Source organism: Eumetopias jubatus, unplaced genomic scaffold (genome assembly GCF_037043125.1).
Source record: "Eumetopias jubatus isolate StellerSeaLion01/CBP00866 unplaced genomic scaffold, mEumJub1_p1.0 scaffold_5, whole genome shotgun sequence".
In the NCBI taxonomy this organism is placed as follows: Eukaryota; Metazoa; Chordata; class Mammalia; order Carnivora; family Otariidae; genus Eumetopias; species Eumetopias jubatus.
In genome coordinates this window covers 114,130,686-114,151,469 of record NW_028274811.1, presented here as the reverse complement: position 1 = coordinate 114,151,469, position 20,784 = coordinate 114,130,686, and the positions used below count along the sequence as shown (strand labels likewise).

Below are 20,784 nucleotides of genomic sequence, written 5' to 3'. Positions count from 1 at the left end.
TAAAATTTCAGAAGTGTGTGTGTGTGTGTGTGCGCGTGTGTGTGAACAGGTATGATAAAGCAGGTAGTTAAAAGCTAACATTTGGGTAATATGGATGAATAGTATACTTTGTACTCTTTTGCAATCGTTCTGTAAGTCTGAAATTATCTCAAAATAAAAAAAATTAAAAAAAATAATTCTAAAAAGTAAATCCCATAGTGTTTTACTATTTCAGCTTCAGGAAGGGACCAATAATTTCTTTCCTCTGATCACCACGTACGTGCAGAATGGGGGAGGGGGTAACCTTTGCATGCCTTGGGCACTCCGACATCAAGAAGTGCTCATTTCCTATCCCAACATCGTTCCCCCCACCTCCAACTTGGTCCATTTCTCTAGTACCTTAACACGGCTGTACTCCTACCTAACACATGAGTGGGTGAATATGCAGGTCAAAATCCTAGACCTGAGTAGTCCTTTTATTTGAAATGACAATATGATAACACCCCTTGGATCTCTGAGATTTAAATCTTCTGGATTTCATATCCTTGATTCCTACAGAACCACAAAGAAAAATATTTGTTAGAGGCCAAAGGGATAAATTTGGCTCCCTGAAAGCCAGGGGCCCTACTGAATTTTCTGTGCTGGGTTAAAGTTTACAACTCAGAGGCTGCTGAGCAGCTCAGAGAGGGTGGGAATTTAGCGAACTCCTCTCCATCCCCCCAATCATCGGCCTAGCTGGGAGCAGAGCTGAGACCAGAAGCCAGATCTCCACACTTGTAGATAAGAACCCTTTCTCCTAGAGTACTTTATTGGAGACCGTGTGGCTCCAGCTGCCTGAATGATTACACACATTAATATAAAAATGGAAGGAGAGGAGTGTAGTAGAATTTGAACCATGGGTTGATCAGACCTACATTCAAATATAAATGCTTCCAACTTTCAGCTCTGTGGCTTTTATGCAGGTAATTTAATCTCTCTGAGCCTACATTTCTGCATTAAAGTACGGAATAACACCTCTCTTGTAAATATGCATTTAACCTAGTTAGTCTTTTGCCATATTAATGTTCAAAACAACATGCCCTGAGCATTTCTAAGTCTTTCAGGAAAGCATCTAAGTCCTCCCTAATCAATTCCTTACTAGGACATCAGCGGATTCTGGTTAAGATGGAAGGCTATACTTATTTTTAATAAAGAATCATGGCATGAAAATATTAAGCAATTAGAAATTTCTAAAACACGCCTAATAAAATAAATCTTTTCTCATAAAGCAAAGAAATAGTTAGACTGGAATTTTGGCACATACTCCAGAAACTTACTTCCAGTTGCTTTGTAAATAAGTATTAGTTCACCATCCTATACTTGACATTTCAAAAAATATTTGTTTAATGAATATGCTAGTTAAAAAGTGCTTTACAAAATTTAATTATAAAGTATGTTTATATCATGAAGCAGTAGAAACAAGGTAATCCAAGACATTTCTTACCCATTTATTTAACAAAAACACAAACAGTACCTTTTACTGAGTCCTAAATATGTGCCAGACACTCTGCAACGCATATTATGTAACTCACTTTATTTAATTTTGTTTTAAGGGCCTTATTATATCCACTTGACAGATTAAAAAAAAAAAAAACCTGAGGCTCAGAAAATTTAAATAATTCACTCACAGCCAACAAGTGAGAGAGCCCAGTTTTTAATCTAGTCCCATGTGACTCCAGAATTCATGTTTTTTTTCCACCGCACTGTTCCTTCACCATGGAAAGCTCAATGCGATTCTAGGCAACTAAGAAATTCGCAAGATATGTGCTCCAACTTTAAGGAGTTTAGTAATGTCAAAAGTCAGTTGGTAGGTATGGCTAGGGCAGACAAATGCCATTTTGTGGTCTGGCCTGGCTAGGACATAATCATCATTGGCCAGAACTTGTAAGGACTCAAAGAAACAGCTCATTCTATATACTGCATTTATTACAAAAGGAAAGTTAAAGAAAACCTGTGTTTTATGTTTTCTTTTATACTACTGCCATTGTATATCAGGTACAAACTTTCTCATAGGACCTTAGAGGAAATAACGTGGATTGAGGGGAAAGGAGTTTCTATCTAGATCAAGGCTGAGGGCAAGTCTTTTCTGGCCCCAAGGTGACTGGCAGACAGCTATTTTCTTCAAGCTAAGCTCTTTAAACCTGAAGACATTTTTATAGTTCCTCATTGTTTGACCACATGATTTTACATGTGTGTAAAACACAAACCTCAGTGTTCTTCAGATATTTTTGTGTGGGTGGGCAGGATATAGTTTTTTTGTTTTTTGTTTTGGCAAGATATAATTATTAAACATTCACATATTACAAAGGGTCATTATGAGTGCCCTGAATGAACCCAGGGGTGAAGTGGGAGCTTTGATACACCATGCTTGGTGAAGTCAACCATGACATAGAATCTGACAATTTTTTCCCCCAAATCGTGTGCACATTCTCTAGATCCACAAAAGTACATGCAGACAGGACTGAGTGTTAAGAGAATAAAACTGTCAGACTTGGCCAAAGACAGGCTAGAATGCTCTGGAGCATCTCTTCATTCTGAGGGTCTTTATAAATCCAGTTCCCTATGGTCCTGATAAGAACATCAGACATAAGTCTTTCACACTGATCTCTTCCACGGTGGGGCTTAAAAGTCACTCACAGCTTTGAAATTCCCACTGGAGAAGAGAGTAACCAAATTATCTTGGAGTCAGCTGGGAAAAGGGAGAGAGAGAAAGGGAAACATGGAGTCCGTTCACTTGATTCTCCACAACACGATGGTTTTGTTAAAGGTCCCAGTCTCTAGATAGGATAACTGTTGTCCAGAAGAAGCAAGGGAAACAGAACTGGCCAAAAAGTCTCTATCTTGGGCAGATCTTGATGGAGAAAGGAGGCTGCAGAAAGCCAAACACTTCAGAAAGGTCAGGTCTCTAAGGTTCCATATAGGTTAACCAAAAAGTCCTATAAGCTAAGATTTGGAAGGCTACAAGGTCCAGCGCTCCTGAAGGATGAGCTCAGACAAATGACTCCTCTTCATGTGCCCTTCCTTACTTTTACCAGGACTGGCACTATCATGTGTGCAGAGAGCAATTGGGTCTGGAGGGCTCAAGGTTCCCAGAAGAGGTCAGAAGTCTGGGGCAGCCCAGGGAGTGGCAGCTTGGAGGGTGCCCAGGTACCATGCTAAAGAAAGCGGAACTGGGTTGAGTCCTAGAAGAGATTTTCCTTAACGGGAATGGATAGAAGACCTAAGTTCCTAAAGGGTGCTACCTGGAGATCTCCAGCTAGAAATGGGCAACTGAAAACCAGGTCCAAATAACTACCCATGCCTCTCCATGACTGAACCAATCTCCACACAAAAAAACTAGATTGGAAAGCTTTTCAAGGAGCCCAGCAATATAGCCATCTATAGCCCTACTTGGCAGAAAGGTCTAAATCCACATTTATATAGAAGTGAACATTGATTCTCATGGGCTATGCCATTATAAGCAATGGAAATCTTTAATAAAACTACCAAACGAGATCATAGAAAAGGTGATTCATTAGGTAGTATGGGACATCTTGCTTTTTTATAGATGAGTGTAGTAGGCTAAAAATGTACCCCCAACATTAAATATCAGATCCAAATCCCTTGAACCTGTGAATATTACCTTTTTTTTTTTAAGATTTTATTTACTTATTTGAGAGAGAGAGTGAGAGAGCACAAGTAAGGGGAGGGGCAGAGGGGGAGGGAGAAGCAGGCTCCCCGCTGAGCAGGGAGCCCGATGCGGGGCTCAATCCCAGGACCCTGGGATCATGACCTGAGCTGAAGGCAGGTGCTTAACCGACTGAGCCACCCAGGCGCCCCGAATATTACCTTCTTTGGCAAAGACTTGGCAGATGTGATTAAGGATCCTGAGATTGGAAATTACCCCGGACTGTCGAGGTGGGCCCTAACTGCAGTCACAGACATCCGTACCAGAGGGAGGCAGAGGGATATTTGACTTAGATGAAAGAGGAGATAAGAAAGTGATCAATGGAGGCAGAGATTGGAATGATAAAGCCACACACCAAGAAATGCTGGCAGCTACCAGAAGCTTCAAAAGGCAAGGAAGGAATTGCCCGTTAAAGCCTCCAGAGGGAGGCTAACAGCCTGATTTCAGCCCAGTGAAATGGAGTCTCAACTTCTGACCTCCAGAACTATGAGGTAATACATTTCTGCTGTTTGAAGCCACCAAGTTTGTGGTAATTTATGATAACAGCCATAGGAAATTAATACAAGGAGCAAAGAGAAACCACTCTCACTGAAATGGGAATTAGTTCTATCTGCTTTTTCAAAGGAAGAGCCAGAAGTTCTAAGAAAAAAAAAAAAAAAACACTTCTGGTTATTCAAAGTCACTGGGCCAGGACCCATGAGCCAAATTTCAGTTTGAACAATGAATAGATGAGCAAGTGACAATTGAATATTTCTACACGTGGGAAATATGCTGGCACATAATTCAGTGAACCGTGATGGCAAAACCAAAATTGCCAAAATGAAACACTGGTGGGAAATGTCCAAAATGATCACTGAGTCTAGTTGCCATTGAGCTTGCTACTGAAGAGACCCCAAGAAACTGAGGGGCGAGGGCAAGAGTAATCATTAACACAAAGACACTGATCCTTCTCTGCTCAGAAAATGAAAGGGCCCAAGTTTAATGATCCCATTGTGCTCTCCATTAAGTTGTAATGAATTGATTTCTATCCTATGGGAAATGTGCTCGCAATTTCTTAAAATGTCTGTGTTATCTTGAGTACAAACTCAGACTCCAGGAGAAGAGGTAATTGGACAGAATTCACAACACCACAAATGCATTGTATTATTTTCTAAGTGTGGGCCTGGAAGGCTGTGTTTGTTGTGTTCCAGTAACATTGACGAAGATGGATGATTTTCCCTCCACAATGGCACAGTGGCTTAAACGCAATTACTGCCTTTATGGGAAAAAAAAAAAGGCCAGACATCAGAAACCTCAAAACCAAAACACTTTGCTTTTTAATGATTCCAAATGATCTAAACATGCACTGGAATGAAAATCACTCAATTGGCCCTCTGCTCTACTTGGAGTGCTTTATAGAATTCAACTCATACTTTGTTCACACATTCTTTGAAATGAACAATAAATCTCTAAAATTGTAAAAAGTTTTCATTTCATAAAATCTGATGATTCACCTTCTCTGTGTCTGTGTGTGTTTATCTCTTCAGGGTATAAGATTTTCAGCACAAGTTTCGTGATTTAGCTTTTCCCATTTAGGCAGGTGGGTTTTGATGGTGAAAAACATTTGTTACTTGATTATCTTGGTAGGTTGACATGGTATGGTTTAAAAAATAGTGAATTTATTCTGGGATAAGAAAATATTTTGAGCTATAACATAACAAATGTATCCTTTCAATTACTCTTACCTCCAGCATATGATATTAAGCATAATTTCTAGATTTCTTTCACAAGCTATAGCCATCCAGAGTCACTGATTAAAATGGTCATTTTTATTTATCCACTGAAAAAGCAAGAAAGGGTGTGGGTTTTATGTGCAAAATGGTACAACGGCTTCACCTCCCCGGCTGAGGACGGTAGAGGACTAGAAACAATTTTGTCCTTTAAGGTAAAGACGTGAAAGCGAACTCAACCATCAACTGCCTAAAACATTTTCCCAATTGGACACTTAGCAGTGGCTAACTGAAATTAGAAAATTTGAAATTAGAAAAACTGGTGAAGAATGCCAAAAAGCAATCAAAGCCATTTGATGACATGAACATGGCTGAATAGTTCTGAACTCCCTTCTACAATTGAACTTGATTCCTGCTTGAGTCATATCTCTTTTCACCAACCAGACTGAAGAGGGCTGATCAAAGCACGAAATACATGCTCAATAAATGTCTTTGGTAAGTAATTTCAGAGAAAAGGTTGTGATTATCTCCTCACCTCCAAAGTCTGTCTCGACCACTTCTTTTATGTCCCAAATTGTTCTGGAGCTGCTGGGTAGTCAATCTGAGCCATGATGAAATGGCTCAGAGTCAACCAGGGTCCTATTTGACAGAGGCCATAAAATTGCAGATTTTAGGAAAAGATTTACATTCCATTTGCACATGAAAAAGGAGAGAGGATCTGGAAATTGGAAAGCCAGGAAGATGAATAATAAGTTTCTTCCTCTTCCCAAGTCACAAATAAAACTGCATTTTTGAACACACAAGCCTAAACAAAATGGGAATGTCTTCAGATTAATGTCAGTTGTACTGAATTTATTGACAACGCCCTGCTTTCCCCCCCAATATTAATGTACCGCTTTAATGTCTTCTAATTTTATTTTGATAATAGCACATGTTATTTTCATACTCAGAAACACATGCACATGGAAAGATTCAGAGTGAGCACTTTGGTTTCTAGCTTTACAGAGTTTCCTCAGCATACTCTCTCTTCTCCCCACATCACTGATGTGTTTTGTGACTACTGAGGCAGAAGAGTGGTCAGGGTATTTCAATGACATTTATTCATAGACATTTAGTCAAACATGTCCTGCCAGACCCACCTCAACTTTGCCACAGCAGCTGCTCTGGGGAGGAGCCCTTCCACTGGGTCCTCCTCCTTCTGGCCGCTAGGGTGGGATCTTAGGACCCGGTCCCCAGCCCCCGGGCCTCATTCTGCCTTCCAACCTCTGGTCCGCTCAAGGTCGAAGTGCTCCATCCAGGCAGGAGGACCTGACATTTCCTCAGCCCCCTGCTCTCATCATCACTCAGGGAAGTGTGTTCCAGAACACCAGGGGGCTCTTCCCCAAAGGGGAAGGGTAGTTGGGTTACGGGGTGACAGGCAAATGTCACCCTCTTCTAATGACCTCATTTCAATTCATTAAATCACTGTAGCACATTAGGATAAACATGGCAGCCAATTCTGGTGTCCCAGAAAAATTGCCTTCCCCTGTGAAACCAGTCTTTTGGCTACTGGGAGAGGCAAGGAACCTCTCACACTCCCAAGAACAAAAAGATAGTAACAGCCTTAGCCAGCATTTAGCTCATGTCTGCGGCATGTGGAGCAGTGTGCTAGGCATTTTGTACCCACGATCCATGTTAATCCATACACAAGCTCCTAGAAGAAAGGACAGCCTGGTAGAGGGGAGCACGACCTAGTGTCAGAAGCCCTGGGTTCAAATCCAGGTTCTGCTGCTCCTGAGCTGTGTAACTGTGGGTAGGTTGCTGAACGTCCCCGTGCTTTAGGATCTCAGCCTGTAAGGTGAGATGATGAGTAGTAAAGAAGCAAGTTTAGGACAGCACGTGGGACTTGAATGTTCAAAATGGCTTCAGTTATGATCACTACTGTTTTCCTCATTTTACAGATGTGGAAACTGGGGTTTAAAAGATATGTAATTTGCTCTAACTCACAGAGCTAATCCAGGTCTGATGTTAAGAGGCCAAGAGACTTGTCCTCAGCCACGAGCAGTCAGCAGAAGATCAAGGAGCAGCCACAATGCGCCCAATTCCTAAGTGAGGTGTTTGCCTCACACTCACACATCACAGGCAACAGAGAGTGTGGGCCACTGAGCTGAATTTCTACAGCATCTACATATATCTTAGATATTGCTTTCCGACACAGGAATTGTCACATCTAGGAGTATACTTGCATAAAAGGCCTGATACACAGTTTGGTGCCTTATGTACAATAAAAGGAGCTTGCCTTTGTCCTCCGAGACAAAAGCACTAGGCTGGGCTGCCGGCATGGTGGGTGCTGGCCTTGGAGAGGAAAAAGCCTTGTGTGTTGAGAAGAGCCACTCACCCGGTCCATTCGAGAAGAATGAAGCTCGTATCTCACCACACCTGACTTGTGGCACTTCCCAGGCTATGCTTCCAGACCAGCCTGCCCCTATCTCCACAGGAAAGACCAACAGTTGGGCCCAAGGCTCCTGGTCCCAGACACCCCTTTACAGGTCCCTTACAGCCCTGAGCCCCAATCTAACACCTCACTTGCCCCAGCGACCACCTGCCATTGCTAATACATTTCTTCGACACTTTGCCTCTTGGTTTTTAAAGTGGAAGGAATAATGAGAGGAAAAATAAAACCTTAAAATAATTGGATTTTAATTGATCAAGACTTTTACTGCCTGCCCCAGAGCCTTATAACTAGTTTGGGGTTTTAGTTCCTGTTTACAAGTGTGTTGTATTATAAAAGCGGTTTGTTTTCATAGGAAAAGGTATTACAAACAGTGTTCAGATTACCAGGCTAGCCCGCTGTGGTAGACTGTTCTGTTGTTCCAATTATTCAGGCCCTCCTCTCTGTGGGATGACTGACTGTCCTTCCTCACCCCACTGACATCAGGTTTGCTAATGTGACTTTCTTTAGTCAATGAGATGTGAGCATAAGTGACACATGGCACATCTGAGCACAACTTCAAAAAAGTCATCATGTGGTTCTACCCTCACTTCTTTTTCCTCTGTAGTAAATACAGCCACTGCCCAAGAGAGGGTCTGCCCTTTGACCTTGGGTCCTGGAATGAAGGAGAGATGGAGAGCAGACCCACAGCCACCCCACAGCCCATACACAGTATAAGGGAGAACTCGACTTTGTTATTGTGAGTCATTGAGATTTGGGAGTTATTTGTTACGGCAGCATAACTAGTGGATGCTGGCTACCATATTCACTGCAGCTTAGTAGACCAGATTCATCTAAAATCATATATATTTGCAATGAAAACTAGTGGAAACTCATGCTTGAACTGATCACCATCTAAAAAAGTGGGTTTTGTTTTGTTTTGTTTTGTTTTAAAGAACAAGGGTTAGAGCCAAGGCATCTTTATAGGGCTGATATCATTCTTGTCATTATTCAAAATGCAAACTGAGCCTGGGCAGGGTTTGATGCCTTTGGACACATTAAGTTCCTCACAGAATTTAGTTTTCAGCCTAATTTATTTTTTCTTCCTCCAGAGTGCATCTGTAAACTAGAGAATTCATACTTCTTCTTTATCAGTGCTATGCTCAGAGCTTTTGCTAGCCTCATGATCTGCTTCCTTAAATGCATCCGAAAGGCAGTTGCAAGGCAAAAGCCAAATTCAACTTTGCTACATCACATAGGAGAGAAATGGCATGAAGGTTAAAGGCAGACATGTGGTTCACTCTTACTATGTCTCTAAATTTGACTTTGGAGTGTTTTTATTCCTTACAATGTAAAGCCACAGCCAAATCATCGATCAAATCTATGTACACAATGTTTAAGAACGGAAAAAGCAAGAATTAGTTATATTCACGAAGACCATTTGGGAACCTAGACTTTTAGAAAATGAAATCACATATCACAGTCATTCACATTCCTAGGATGCAAAAGAAAAAAAAATATATATCAAAAGGCTTGAATGTTTATCCATTTAAATAAAAAGGTATGTGGATGGTGGTGGTGGTAGAACGCTGGTGAAGTTTAAAACAGATGGTTCTGGATACAGATTAAATACACACACATACAGATTTATGTGTATACGTATAACTATACTATGCTAAATAATGTATATAATTTTACATATTAAATCATATGTAAAATATGACATATCCTGCGGAATTTACTCCTGCGCCTCCGCTTTGGGTTTCCTTTTAAATCTGTCTTCGTGATAAAAGGATTCCTTTTCATTTATTAGACACAGAGTTTGAAGTTGCTTAGAGTTTTCTGACAATTGTGTCATGCTGTGCTCGCTACAAAGTGTTTGGTTTGAAAACCAGCACAGCTGAAATGGTCATTGCCTGGGCAAAGGAGCACATCGGCTGGGCTTAACAGGATGAAGACAAGCGAGGGGCCACCCTGCAGAGCCACCCAGCCCTGCCCAGCTGCACGGACATCAGGACTCACCAGATTCTGCGTAAACACGGAAATATCCTCTGTGCTGTTGTCAGAATTGACTCGCACCAGCCTCCCGAGTCTAGGGGAACTTATAACCGTAAACGTTACAGTTCTGTTTCCTATGCTGTTCGCATCACTGGTCACAGCTCTCAGGTCACCAGATGAAAGGGGCTTCATGGAACCTAAGTGAAGATTAAAACAGGCACTGAAGTATGAAGCATAGGAAGGCTGCCAGTTAACAAAATGACCTTTATAGACCCCTGAAAATTCTGGAAAATACATGGTCACATGGGGGGTACTGGCTGGCAAGAAATTGTGCTGTGAGAGGCTAGTGATCTCCACAACATCTATTTAAGGATGTGATTTGCTCCTGGGGCTGGAGATGAATGAGGAAAACCCGATGAGATGAGCTCCTCAGTCCCTGCCAGTCCTGCGTGGCTTACTGATCCCCAGAGAAAAGATGCAAGGCCAGTGTGTGGGGGCTTGGCTCAGAGTGCAGGAAGGGGAGCTGGCTGGGTGCCCCGAGAGAACAAGAGACAACGCCCTCCGCACCCCAGGAGGACAGACTGCACCCTGGCCTGATGGTAGCTGCAGGTGCTCAATGGAGTGTCCCTCTGTGGACATTTGGGGGAGAAGTTGGCTCTTGAACGAACTTGAGACATCTCCAGAGGACCCCAGACAGGCAGGAGGAAGAACTGGGAACACACAAGTGTTTGTGCTAATTTGACCAAATGTGGCAACTCAGAGCTAGAGAGCCTTGGGGACATTCAGGTTAGAACACATGGTTCTCAAACGGTCTGCGGTGAAGGAGCAGTGTTTTTCCCCTCCCCCAATCACCCCTCTAATTTTATAAAATACAATGAAATGCCCAGCCATGTCAGATTGGTATAAAAAATTCTAAATACTTTCTATTCTTACCAGTTCACAGACTAGAAGATCCGTGGACCACGGTTTGGGGGCACAGAGTTGGAGTACATATCCCTTTAGTTCACTTGGATTTGGGGAATGTCCCCAGCCAGAGAGAGTGACAGGTCTGGAAGAGATTCTCATAGTCCTCCTGGCCCAGAATCTCACCTTATCTATTCTGTTTTAGCCCTGGCTAAGGGCTTTAGCCTTTTGCCTCATACAGGGTAGCCCTTGGAGTAGTCATCTGATAAATTGTTTATGAAGTTGCGTCAACCACCCCATAATAACTAAGCCTCCTGAACGACATTTGTTTTGGTTTACTTACTGAGCATCGTAGCCTTAGAAAGCAAGGGCCACCAATTACAGTGTTTAAACCATATCAGGCTCTTAAAAGCGGGAACAGACTACAGCTAACACGAGGGGAAGCCAGCTTTGGATAAGATTTTCAGATGTGCAAGGATTGTGCTGAGCCTTCAATATGGAGGCTCCATTGAAAATGCCTAGCAACAAAACCAAACATGAACAAGTGGGACCACATCAAGCTGAAAAGTGTCTGTTCAGCAAAGGAAACCATCACCAAAATAGAAAAGCAACTTATGGAATGGGAGAAAATATTAGCAAGCCACATGGCTGATAAGGGATTAACATTCAAAATATACAAGGTTCTGATACAATTCAATAGCAAAAAAGCCAAATAGTCCAATTTAAAAATCAGCAAGGGACCCAAATAGCTATTTTCCAAAGAAGACATAAAAAAAGCCAACAGGTACATGAAAAAGTGCTCATCATCACTCATCATCAGGGGAATGAGAACCAAAACCTCAATGAGATACCACTTCACACCTGTTAGGACGGCCATTATCGAAAAGACAAGAGATAAAAGCTGATGAGGGATGTGGAGAAAAGAAAACCCTTGTTTTGTAAATTGGTGCAGCCACTATGGAAAACAGTGTGGAGGTTCCTCAAAATATTAAAAACGGAACTACCATACGATCCAGGAATCCCAGTTCTGGGTATACATCCAAAGGAAGCAAAACCATTATCTTGAAGAAAATAATTACATATGTAACTACATATATAATTTATATTATTCAGGCTTCAAAAAAGATGAAATTCTGTCATTTGCACCAACATGGATGTCACTGGAGGGCATTATGCTAAGTGAAACAAGCCAGAGAAGGCAAATACTGCATGATATCGCTTACTTAAAAAAAAAGAAAAAATCTAAAAAAAAAAAAACACCCAAACAAAACCAATCCAGTTGAACTCACAGAAACAGAGAGTGGAAAAGTGGCTGCCAGGGGATGGGGGAATAAGAAAATGTTGGTAACAGGTACAAACTTTCAGTTATAAAATGAATAAGGTCTGAGGATCTAATGTCTGACATGGTAACTACAGCAGATAGCACTATACTGCATTATTGAAATTTGCTAAGACAGGAGAACTTAAATGTTCTCAAACACACACACAAAAGGTAAGTATATGAGGTGATGGATGTGTTAATTAACTTGATGGGGGGAATAATCCTTTCATAATGTAGAGGTATATCAAATCATCATTTTGTATACTTTGAATAGCTTCAAATTTTGTTAATTATACCTCTGTAAACCTGAAAACCCAAACAAAACAAAACAAAATGTCTGAGCCCCTGGGATGGGCACTAGGTCCTGGGGCTCTGCGGGTGAGGCAGGAGTGCCTGGTGATGTCAGCCTCAGGAACACAGTTGGGCCCCAGGTTCAGGACTGTCTTGGCACAATTTTGACTGTTACAAACAAGTACTCAGGTGATGCTTATAACTGCCTCCCACATTTCTCTTACGTCTTTGCCACTGAAATTTTTGCAGACACTGCCCTCTTCCAGCTTCTGGAGCTGGGGGCCCAGGATCTGAGGTCACCCAGGAAGGCCAAGAGGAATTATTCTGTACCCGCAGTCAGTGTTACATAAAGTCAAAACTGAGGCCCATTCTTTGTTACCTGCCAACGTAGGTTTCCCTCATCCTGTCAGGTGGATCGTGTTTTCATGTGTGCAGTCTTTGGATACCCAAACTTCTCTATCTTCAGCCTTTTTTTTTTTTTTTAGAACTTCCCCCACTGTGCCTTCTTAATTATCTCCTTCGTATAAAGGACTTTAACTTTTCACTTATTCCTCCCGGTCCAGGGCTACCTTTGGCAGGTGGGGGGAATGGGAGGGGCTCCTTCTTTAAAACAGTACCATTTAATTTGTCTTAGCCTTTTGGGGGAGAGGACCCACCAGAGATGTTCCAGGCCAAGGGTGCTTTTTTCCTCAGCCAGGGTATATCGATCCCTCATCCCCTTGTCCAGGTATCTAACCCAGAAGTGTTCCTAGGGTTTAATTCCTATTCAGAAGTCATCTGGGCATGTTCAGCCAGCAAGACTAGCCAGCTCCATGTTGTAACTGCCTGATGAGCATCTTTTAGCATTCAGCCCAATTCTCAGAAAGCCAAACATCACTTGCCCCCCAACCCACCCCCTTTTATCCAAGCATTGATAGTTTTATCGGTAAGCTCCAGGAACTTAATTTGGGAAGGATTTCTCCATGGTGCCACCTAACTGTATATTCCATAAATTAACCATCCTACAAGAAGTGTGGTAATAAAAGGGCTCATAACCAAATCTGTTTGGCAAGCCCTCACTCCATATTCACCTCTTAGAGATTTTGAAAAGCAAATCAGCATGTTACAGACTTTAAGTCTTGGGGTAAAGAAATCTACTTTATCCTTCTTTTAAATACAGCATTTCTCAAACATAACTTATCTCCCATTGTGTTTGTTTCATGAAAAACAACCACCTCCATAACAGCAAGAGTTTCATGGCCACCAGGCTAGGAGGCCTTGCTCATTTCTTCAACAGACATTATCAAGTGTCTCATATGGGACAAGCCCTAATAAGGAGTAGAAATGTACTAGGAACAGCACAGACAGTCCTGCCATTTCTTTTGGATATGATGATAATCCTAAGAAATACAGATTTGTGTCCTCACTAAGAAGGGATAACAAGTCTCTGAGAGGTTAAGCGATTTGCTTAATGGTCAGATGTAGGTCTCACTGACTCCAAAATGAGTATTTTTATTTTTTTTAAGATTTTTGTTTATTTATTGGAAAGAGACAGAGGATAGCAACAGAGATAGTGAGAGGGAACACAAGCAGGGAGAAGGGGGAGAAGCTGGCTCCCCGCCGAGCCGGGAGCCCGAGGCAGGACTCGATCCCAGGACCCTGGGATCATGACCTGAGCCGAAGGCAGACGCTTAACCGACTGTGCCACCGAGGTGCCCCTCAAAATGAGTATTTTTAAAGTTGACGCTATATTGTCTACACTGTACTACTTTAAGCTCAGTGCTGGAATGATAACTGAGTTAGGAAATGTGATGAATCATTCAACAAATTCAGCCGACTCTCCTCTCCACCTTCCGAACACGCTGCCAAACCTCTTCCCTGGTCCTCACCTCTGCAGCCATTCTGTGCTCTCTGGTGTGCTCACCCCTCTTTGTTGCCACTCATTGAAATGCTACTCCCTCTGCACAGGCAGCTCAGGACCTGTCTAGCCAACAAGCTCTCCCTGACTACTCCGGTCTATGGGGAATTTCCCTCCCCTGAACTCGTGTCGCTCACCTAGTCTGTACCACTCACTGGACCCTTAGCATATGTTTTGTATGGTTAGTGTACTCTTGAGGGTAAGTCTCCTATTTCCCCAATTAGTAAGCCTTTATTTTTTTTCCTTAAGGCTTGATTAAGCCTTTTCTTAGAGCTCTTGATTATCTCCCACTAAGTCTTGCAATATTCAAATCAGTGTTGCAAGACTAGCTGACTAAAAGGTTTTACAAATCTCTGCTCTAAACTCTAGCAACACACTGTGATTTCCTTCTGCTTTCTTCTCTCCCTCCATTCCCACCACAAAGGACAGATGGCCCATGAGTGAGATGTGATTCCCTCTATAGCATGACGGAACCCCAAGGGGATTGGAGTGACACAGTCTGCTATGAATACCCTTCACTGATCAGCTACTGTGTAAGCTTATACTCTAGACCAGTTTGACAAAACTCTCAAGGTCAACCCCTCCTCAACACTCTTTGTAAAAGAGCCAAGTACCATTTGGATATGCAGAAAAACTAGGTCCTAAGACCACAACATGTTCTAATATGTCACGACTAAAGATAAACAAACAAACGCATTTCATGGTAGCATTCAAGGTGAAAAACTCGTTATAAAATTTTCTGGGGAATAAATTTTGCAGGAAGAAGTAGAACGTGAGTGTATGTGTGTGTGTGTGTACATACGTGTATATGTGTATTTATGTATACACATATATATGCAAAATAACGAAAATATACATTGCGTAGACATTTTTTCTTCGTTCACACACAAAGAGTTCATTTAGAACTGCAGTCCTTCCTACTTTGAAATAACTGAGTTAAAAATGACTTTCAATTTTGGCAGGGCACAGAAGCTATGGTTAACCTTAAAATATTCAAACATTCAGTATTCTTATAAGTATTTTGGCTCACCCTACAAATTCTTACAGGTCTCAAGTCAGGGCCACTTTTTAAGACTAAGTCCACAAGGAAGGCAAAGGAGCCCGGCCAAAGTCTGCCAGTCTGCTGGAGAGAGTCCAACTGGTATGGGATCAGTGTGAGTAAAAACAAATGTGGACTGATGCTGGGTTGCAAGATTTTCCTACTCAAGGGAGTGAACCACACAAAATGTCTGTTGCTGTTTATTAAATTGCTATGCATATTTTCCTGGTTGTGTATATCAATCCGTCAATAATATCAAGGAGACAAAAATAAAGAGCCTCCATGATGACTGCATTCTCTGAGAACTGGTATTCTAAAAACTGAGACGGGCCTGGAACACAGGCATGCCCAGAAAGGAGAGAAGCTGCCGTGATTCCAGCACAAGATTTGGGGTTGGAGTTGGCACTCGCTCTTGGGGCTTATGATTTCTGTTAGTTATATGGCTTTGAAACTGCCTGAGCCCCAGTGTTTTCTATCAACATTGCATCATGCTCAAACAGGGATGATGCAACTTACTTTTATATACGTTATTTCACTGAAATCCTTCAAACAATCCAGGGCAGTAGACGAAAATGTAAAACACAACAAAAGCACAGGTATTAATAGTATCTGGATGTCCATTCTAGAACAGGAATAGATTTCCTGCTATTATGGTTCTATAAAATCTATTGTTCTATAAAAAGGAATACGATTTCCCTGATATTTCAGAACATATGGGTCAACTGGAGTATGACAAGAGGAGTAGTAGCTGACAGCTGAAACCTGCAGTCACACAGGAAGGAGGGTACAGGGCCCCCCTCCCCTCTCAACCAAAGTACCACCTAATAACGAGGGAGGCAGAGGTCACTCAGAGCCTGCTCCCTGCAGGACCTGTCATGATGCAGGGGGTGCGGTCCTGAGAGAGGAGGGAGAGTGGGGCATCTGTCATCATTCCCCCCACCCCCCGCCCAACTTCACACAGCAGCAGGGACCAACACCCTCGGGTGGCCACTGCAGAAGCCAGCTGAGCAAGTCTCACTTGTGTCCCTAGAGAGAGGAGGAGATGTGGTCATCGGAACCACACCCACACCAGGGACTTCCGATGCAGAACCGAGTGGGCCCCCACCACCGGGGACGTGAGGAAAGGAAAAACCCCAAGGACAACTGGACCAAGTGAGCCATAAGGTCCATCCCAACTCTAAAACCTGTGACTCTGCAGTAGTCATTCCCACACCCACTCGAGTGGAGATTTTATCAAATGTAACAGCCGCCTAATGGAAATGGACACGAAAACCCATCGTCCTTCCCACTGGCCAGGCGCTGGAGCTGGAGACAAGTCACAGCCCGGGGACAGAGGGCAACGCGGGAACCAAGAATAACAGAGCGCAGGTGCTAGCTAGGGGCAAGCTTGGAGAAAGGAGCTGCTCACTCAGGGCTGGGTCCGAATATTAGACAGAGGGCTATGAAAACTCTATGTTTTGCATAGTTCCACAAAGGTGACAAGGGAATTTGGGCCACTTTCATATATTTTTCTTGCTAACCTAATATTCAGTAAAACGGGTGCCAGAAACACAAAACTTTCTAGGCTGTAGTGGCTACAACTCCCCTTTAAGCTGACACAACTCTCATCAATTACTAACCCAAAGTTGAGCCAGAAGAGATGAAAAGATGAAAACTGTTTCATCTTTTGCAGCAGCCAGATTTACTCTGATTTTAGAACACTTTTTTCCCGGTAGGTTATTACATTTTTCAGATTACTAGGATGTAGTAGTTTGCTTAGTTTTAAACACTAAATGGCACCCTCATTGCCCTGAAAAAAATCGATAGACACATCACAGTTATTCCCAGAGAAAAATTATGGAATATAAAAAGAATTTGGAATAGAAGAATCTGGGTTAACGTATCTTTAATTGGCTTTTAATAAGATTTCTTTTCATGAGCTCAAGCACTTAAGACAACTAAAAATTGTAACATTTCTCCTCAAACACTGTGTTTCTGTTAAAGTTACAGTGATTTTTCTCCAGGTCTCCCTTAGAAGAATGCGAGCTTTACCCACCATTTACCGGTTGCACCGCCGAATGACATCATCTCTCTAAGCCACAAATCCTGCCAGATTCCTGTAAATATATCACCTACCTCACATGTGTGTAAGGAGTAAAAAACTAGTACCTTCCATGCCCAGCCCCATGGATCTCAATCCTGGCTGTACTTCAGAACCACCTGGAACTTAAAAAAATATATGATGGCCAGGCCTATGCCAGAGACTCCCCGTTCAGCTGGGGTAAGGTGAGGCCCAGACGTGGCTATTTTTAGAAGCTTCCTGGTTGAGAACAACTGGCTTAGAGTGACCGTAGAATAACCATAACTAATAAAGTGATTACTATCTTTCTCCATCTCTGTTTGGTAACAAGTATCAAGTAAACAGGTCACAGTGTAAGGGTTTTTTTTTTTTTTTAACTGTAATATAAATTTTATTGTTTTCTGTTCGATCTACCTCAGTGCATTTTTAAAAAAATAGCAAGTTTAAATGTTTGTCCTTCTTTTTTATTACCCCTGCCATGGGGTAAATCTTTCCCTATCCCTGCCGTGAGGGTATTGAGCCAGAGATGCTCACTTTGATTTTTCCATCTCAGCCAAGCTGAGATTCTGGGCCAACAACAGTCTAGAGGCTTCAGGGCCCTGAAGCCAACACTCAGTGAAATCCCTCACAGCCCCCATGGATGCACAGGGTTTCTATATTTAGAAAAATAAAATCCAAGATCTCGATGGTCACTGCAGAGCCTGGTTCTCCCTGCTTTGTCAAGGACCCTACAGAGAAAGGATGGGAAGAGTGCACGTGGATCATGGGCCTCCTCCCCCGCAGCCCTTCACCAGCACACCCTCTCTGCCAAGCAGTGGAGGGCAAAGAGAGAGGGGGTAGACAGAGACAGCCTTGCTTTTGCTAAATTCCTGCAAAGAGAGGATTCTTTCTGGGGCTTTATAACTGTTGTTGGAATCACTCTATGGTAAACCATGACACTTTTTTACCACGCAGGTAGAGCTTTCTAAATAAATTGAAAACCACTTCACCCCAAATGCACTCAAGTTAAAATCTGACCTGGAGGAGCGCCTGGGTGGCTCAGTCGGTTAAGCGGCTGCCTTTGGCTCAGGTCATGATCTCGCAGTCCTGGGATAGAGTCCCGTGTCAGGCTCCCTGCTTAGCAGGGGAGTCTGCTTCTCCCTCTCCCTCTGCCCCTCCCCCTGCTTGTGTGCTCGAAAACTCTCTCTCTCTCTCAAATAAATAAGTAAAAATTAAAAAAAAAAATAAAATCTTACCTGGAAAGATGCTCAGTCCTCGGTTTACTTCTAAGCTAAGGGTCAGGGTTCGAGCGGTGATGCTAAAAATTTGTCGTGGTGCAAAGTTCAAACCATCAGTAACCTGAAAATTAAAGCCTCCTGACATGGCTCCTTCAAAAGAAGAATTACATTCTGGTCACTTTGGCTATTCAGCAAAAGCCACCCACTTTCACCCTCTCTCCCGCAAATCAACCCCTATCAACTGGAGGATGTGTTAATAGAGTCACTGAACTCACCAAACCAAATATTGCCAAAATGTGAAGTTAAAAGAACATTAATAAAGGTTAAAATGCATATTTCCCCCTCCCCTTTCCCCCTTCCCCTTCCCCCCCTCCCTGTGACCTAACAAAAGAAAGCAAAGGTGTTACCTCTAAGAAATTTTAAAAAATCTTTTAAAACATATTCATCACCTGCATTTTCTTCCTTTGGATTGCACACATGTCGGATGCACGTGTACACACACACACACACACACACACACACACACAAGCAATTCCTGAAATATTGATAACGCTGACTTAATAATGCCGAAAATCAAAACTAGGGGGAAGTAAAAACACTTAGCTCCTCCCTCCAAATAATTTCTAATTATTCACTGATCTCGAACTAGCTGTTTTCTGCTAAGGTAGTAAAGAGTGGGGAAAGATCCAGGTCAGCTTTTGTTAAATTCCTGCAGGAAGAGAACTGTACTCCCACACTGCTGTCAAAGGATTAGTGATATCAATAAAGTTATAAAATAACTTATGTGTGTCAGAGAAATTGAGACAGGCCCCCTATGGCTCCCGTCCCCAGGAGTGCTTTCCCAGTCTGACTCACAAAGCACCAGGCGAGCTCACGATGTAGAGCCTGATGTTCGTATTCCCATCACCCTTTGAAAATGTTCAGCCAGCAGTAAATCTGGAGGCCCACATGTCTTTGCATCATGTAATGGGTAGAAATGTTCTCTTTGTTGCCCTCAGGGACATGTGGCAAGGAACAAAGAAGGCAGGGTCAGACTCCGCAATTACGTACAAGTACTCCCTTAATAACACAATTTAATAAACGGCTGGCTGACGGCTTGACAGCCTCTTGAGATTCTGTTATCTATGCACACCCAGAGTTCCCCGAGTCCTCACGAAAAAGGGTTACAGACTTTTAAAAATTTCCCAATACACTCAAGAGTCATCGTTTTTAAAAAGAGAGAGAGAAAATTCTGAGTCTGCTTAATTTCGAATAGGGGCCCACAATCAAATTTTGTTTGCTTGCTTGTTTGCTTGTTTTTACTAGAAATAGCACTCTGAAGTTGCATTTAATGAAACATGAAATGAGGAAGAGAATACTTTCTGCCACCAGGCACTTTCCACATTTCATGAATCCAGAAACAACGTGGAAACGGAATCAAAAGGAATCCTATCAAAATACATACTAGAATAGTGTCCTGGGAATACCCTAACTTATAACACTATGACCAAAGAGCGGAAAGGAGGGAAACATGAAAGGAGGGGAGACCTGTAGATTTTCTGTTGCACAACCTCAGATCTTTCCGACAGAACTTTGCAAAGGGCGGCCTTAAATCACACAGCCTCCCCCATCTTGGCTTTATCAACCTACTTAGGTTGTCATGTGAAAAATGAATTAGATTAGTGGTAGAGCACTTTGCAAATATAAATGCTAAGAGAGACTAATTAAACCTAAGCCTTTGTTTGGGGCTGATAATGGACAGATGTAGCAGGAGAACCAGCTGGTCTCAGCAACAGCCTCGTCTGCGCAGGGCTCCAGTCCCTTTGCGGGCCATTACTGCCTCCGCAGCCATTTAGAGAATGTAATGGATTGATTCTCAAAGAGCTTGCCTCTAACTCTCCTTCCTGCTTTTTTTTTTTTTTTTAGGAGAAATTATTTCCTCTACCAGCCAAAAGTGAACATGGATCTGGTTGTTGACAAATAAATAAATCCAGAGAGCCAATTATCATTTTAGTCCTGCAACTAGTAAGTGCAATTCTTTAACCTGCTCTGTCCTTCAGTGGGTGGCAGCCAGCGGAGAAAGCCCAGCTTCAAGGTCAGCTCAGCTTACATCGTTCTGAGCCTCAGTTTCTTCATCTCTAAAATGGGGTCACTACTCCACATGGCTCAGAGGACTTGTGCAGAGTAAATGAAATGGGTCATGTGACCGCACCTCCTGTGATGTCAGTGTGGCCAGAGACTCAAGGATTCCTTTTCCTGGCCAACTGCATCGTTGT

The 20,784-nt window shown here is 42.5% G+C and overlaps 1 protein-coding gene across 1 annotated transcript in view; it reads right to left on the bottom strand.

Annotated features, from left to right (window-relative positions):
• Window positions 1–20,784, bottom strand: part of LOC114211831 (chondroitin sulfate proteoglycan 4-like) — a 54,571-nt gene that overhangs the window by 7,115 nt on the left and 26,672 nt on the right. Inside the window, exons 7-8 of the mRNA XM_088023188.1 lie at window positions 18,548–18,679; window positions 9,827–9,999 (exon numbers count right to left, since the gene is read on the bottom strand). Coding sequence (XP_087879314.1) covers window positions 9,827–9,999; window positions 18,548–18,679 — 305 coding nt within the window. The remainder of the gene's footprint in view (window positions 1–9,826; window positions 10,000–18,547; window positions 18,680–20,784) is intronic.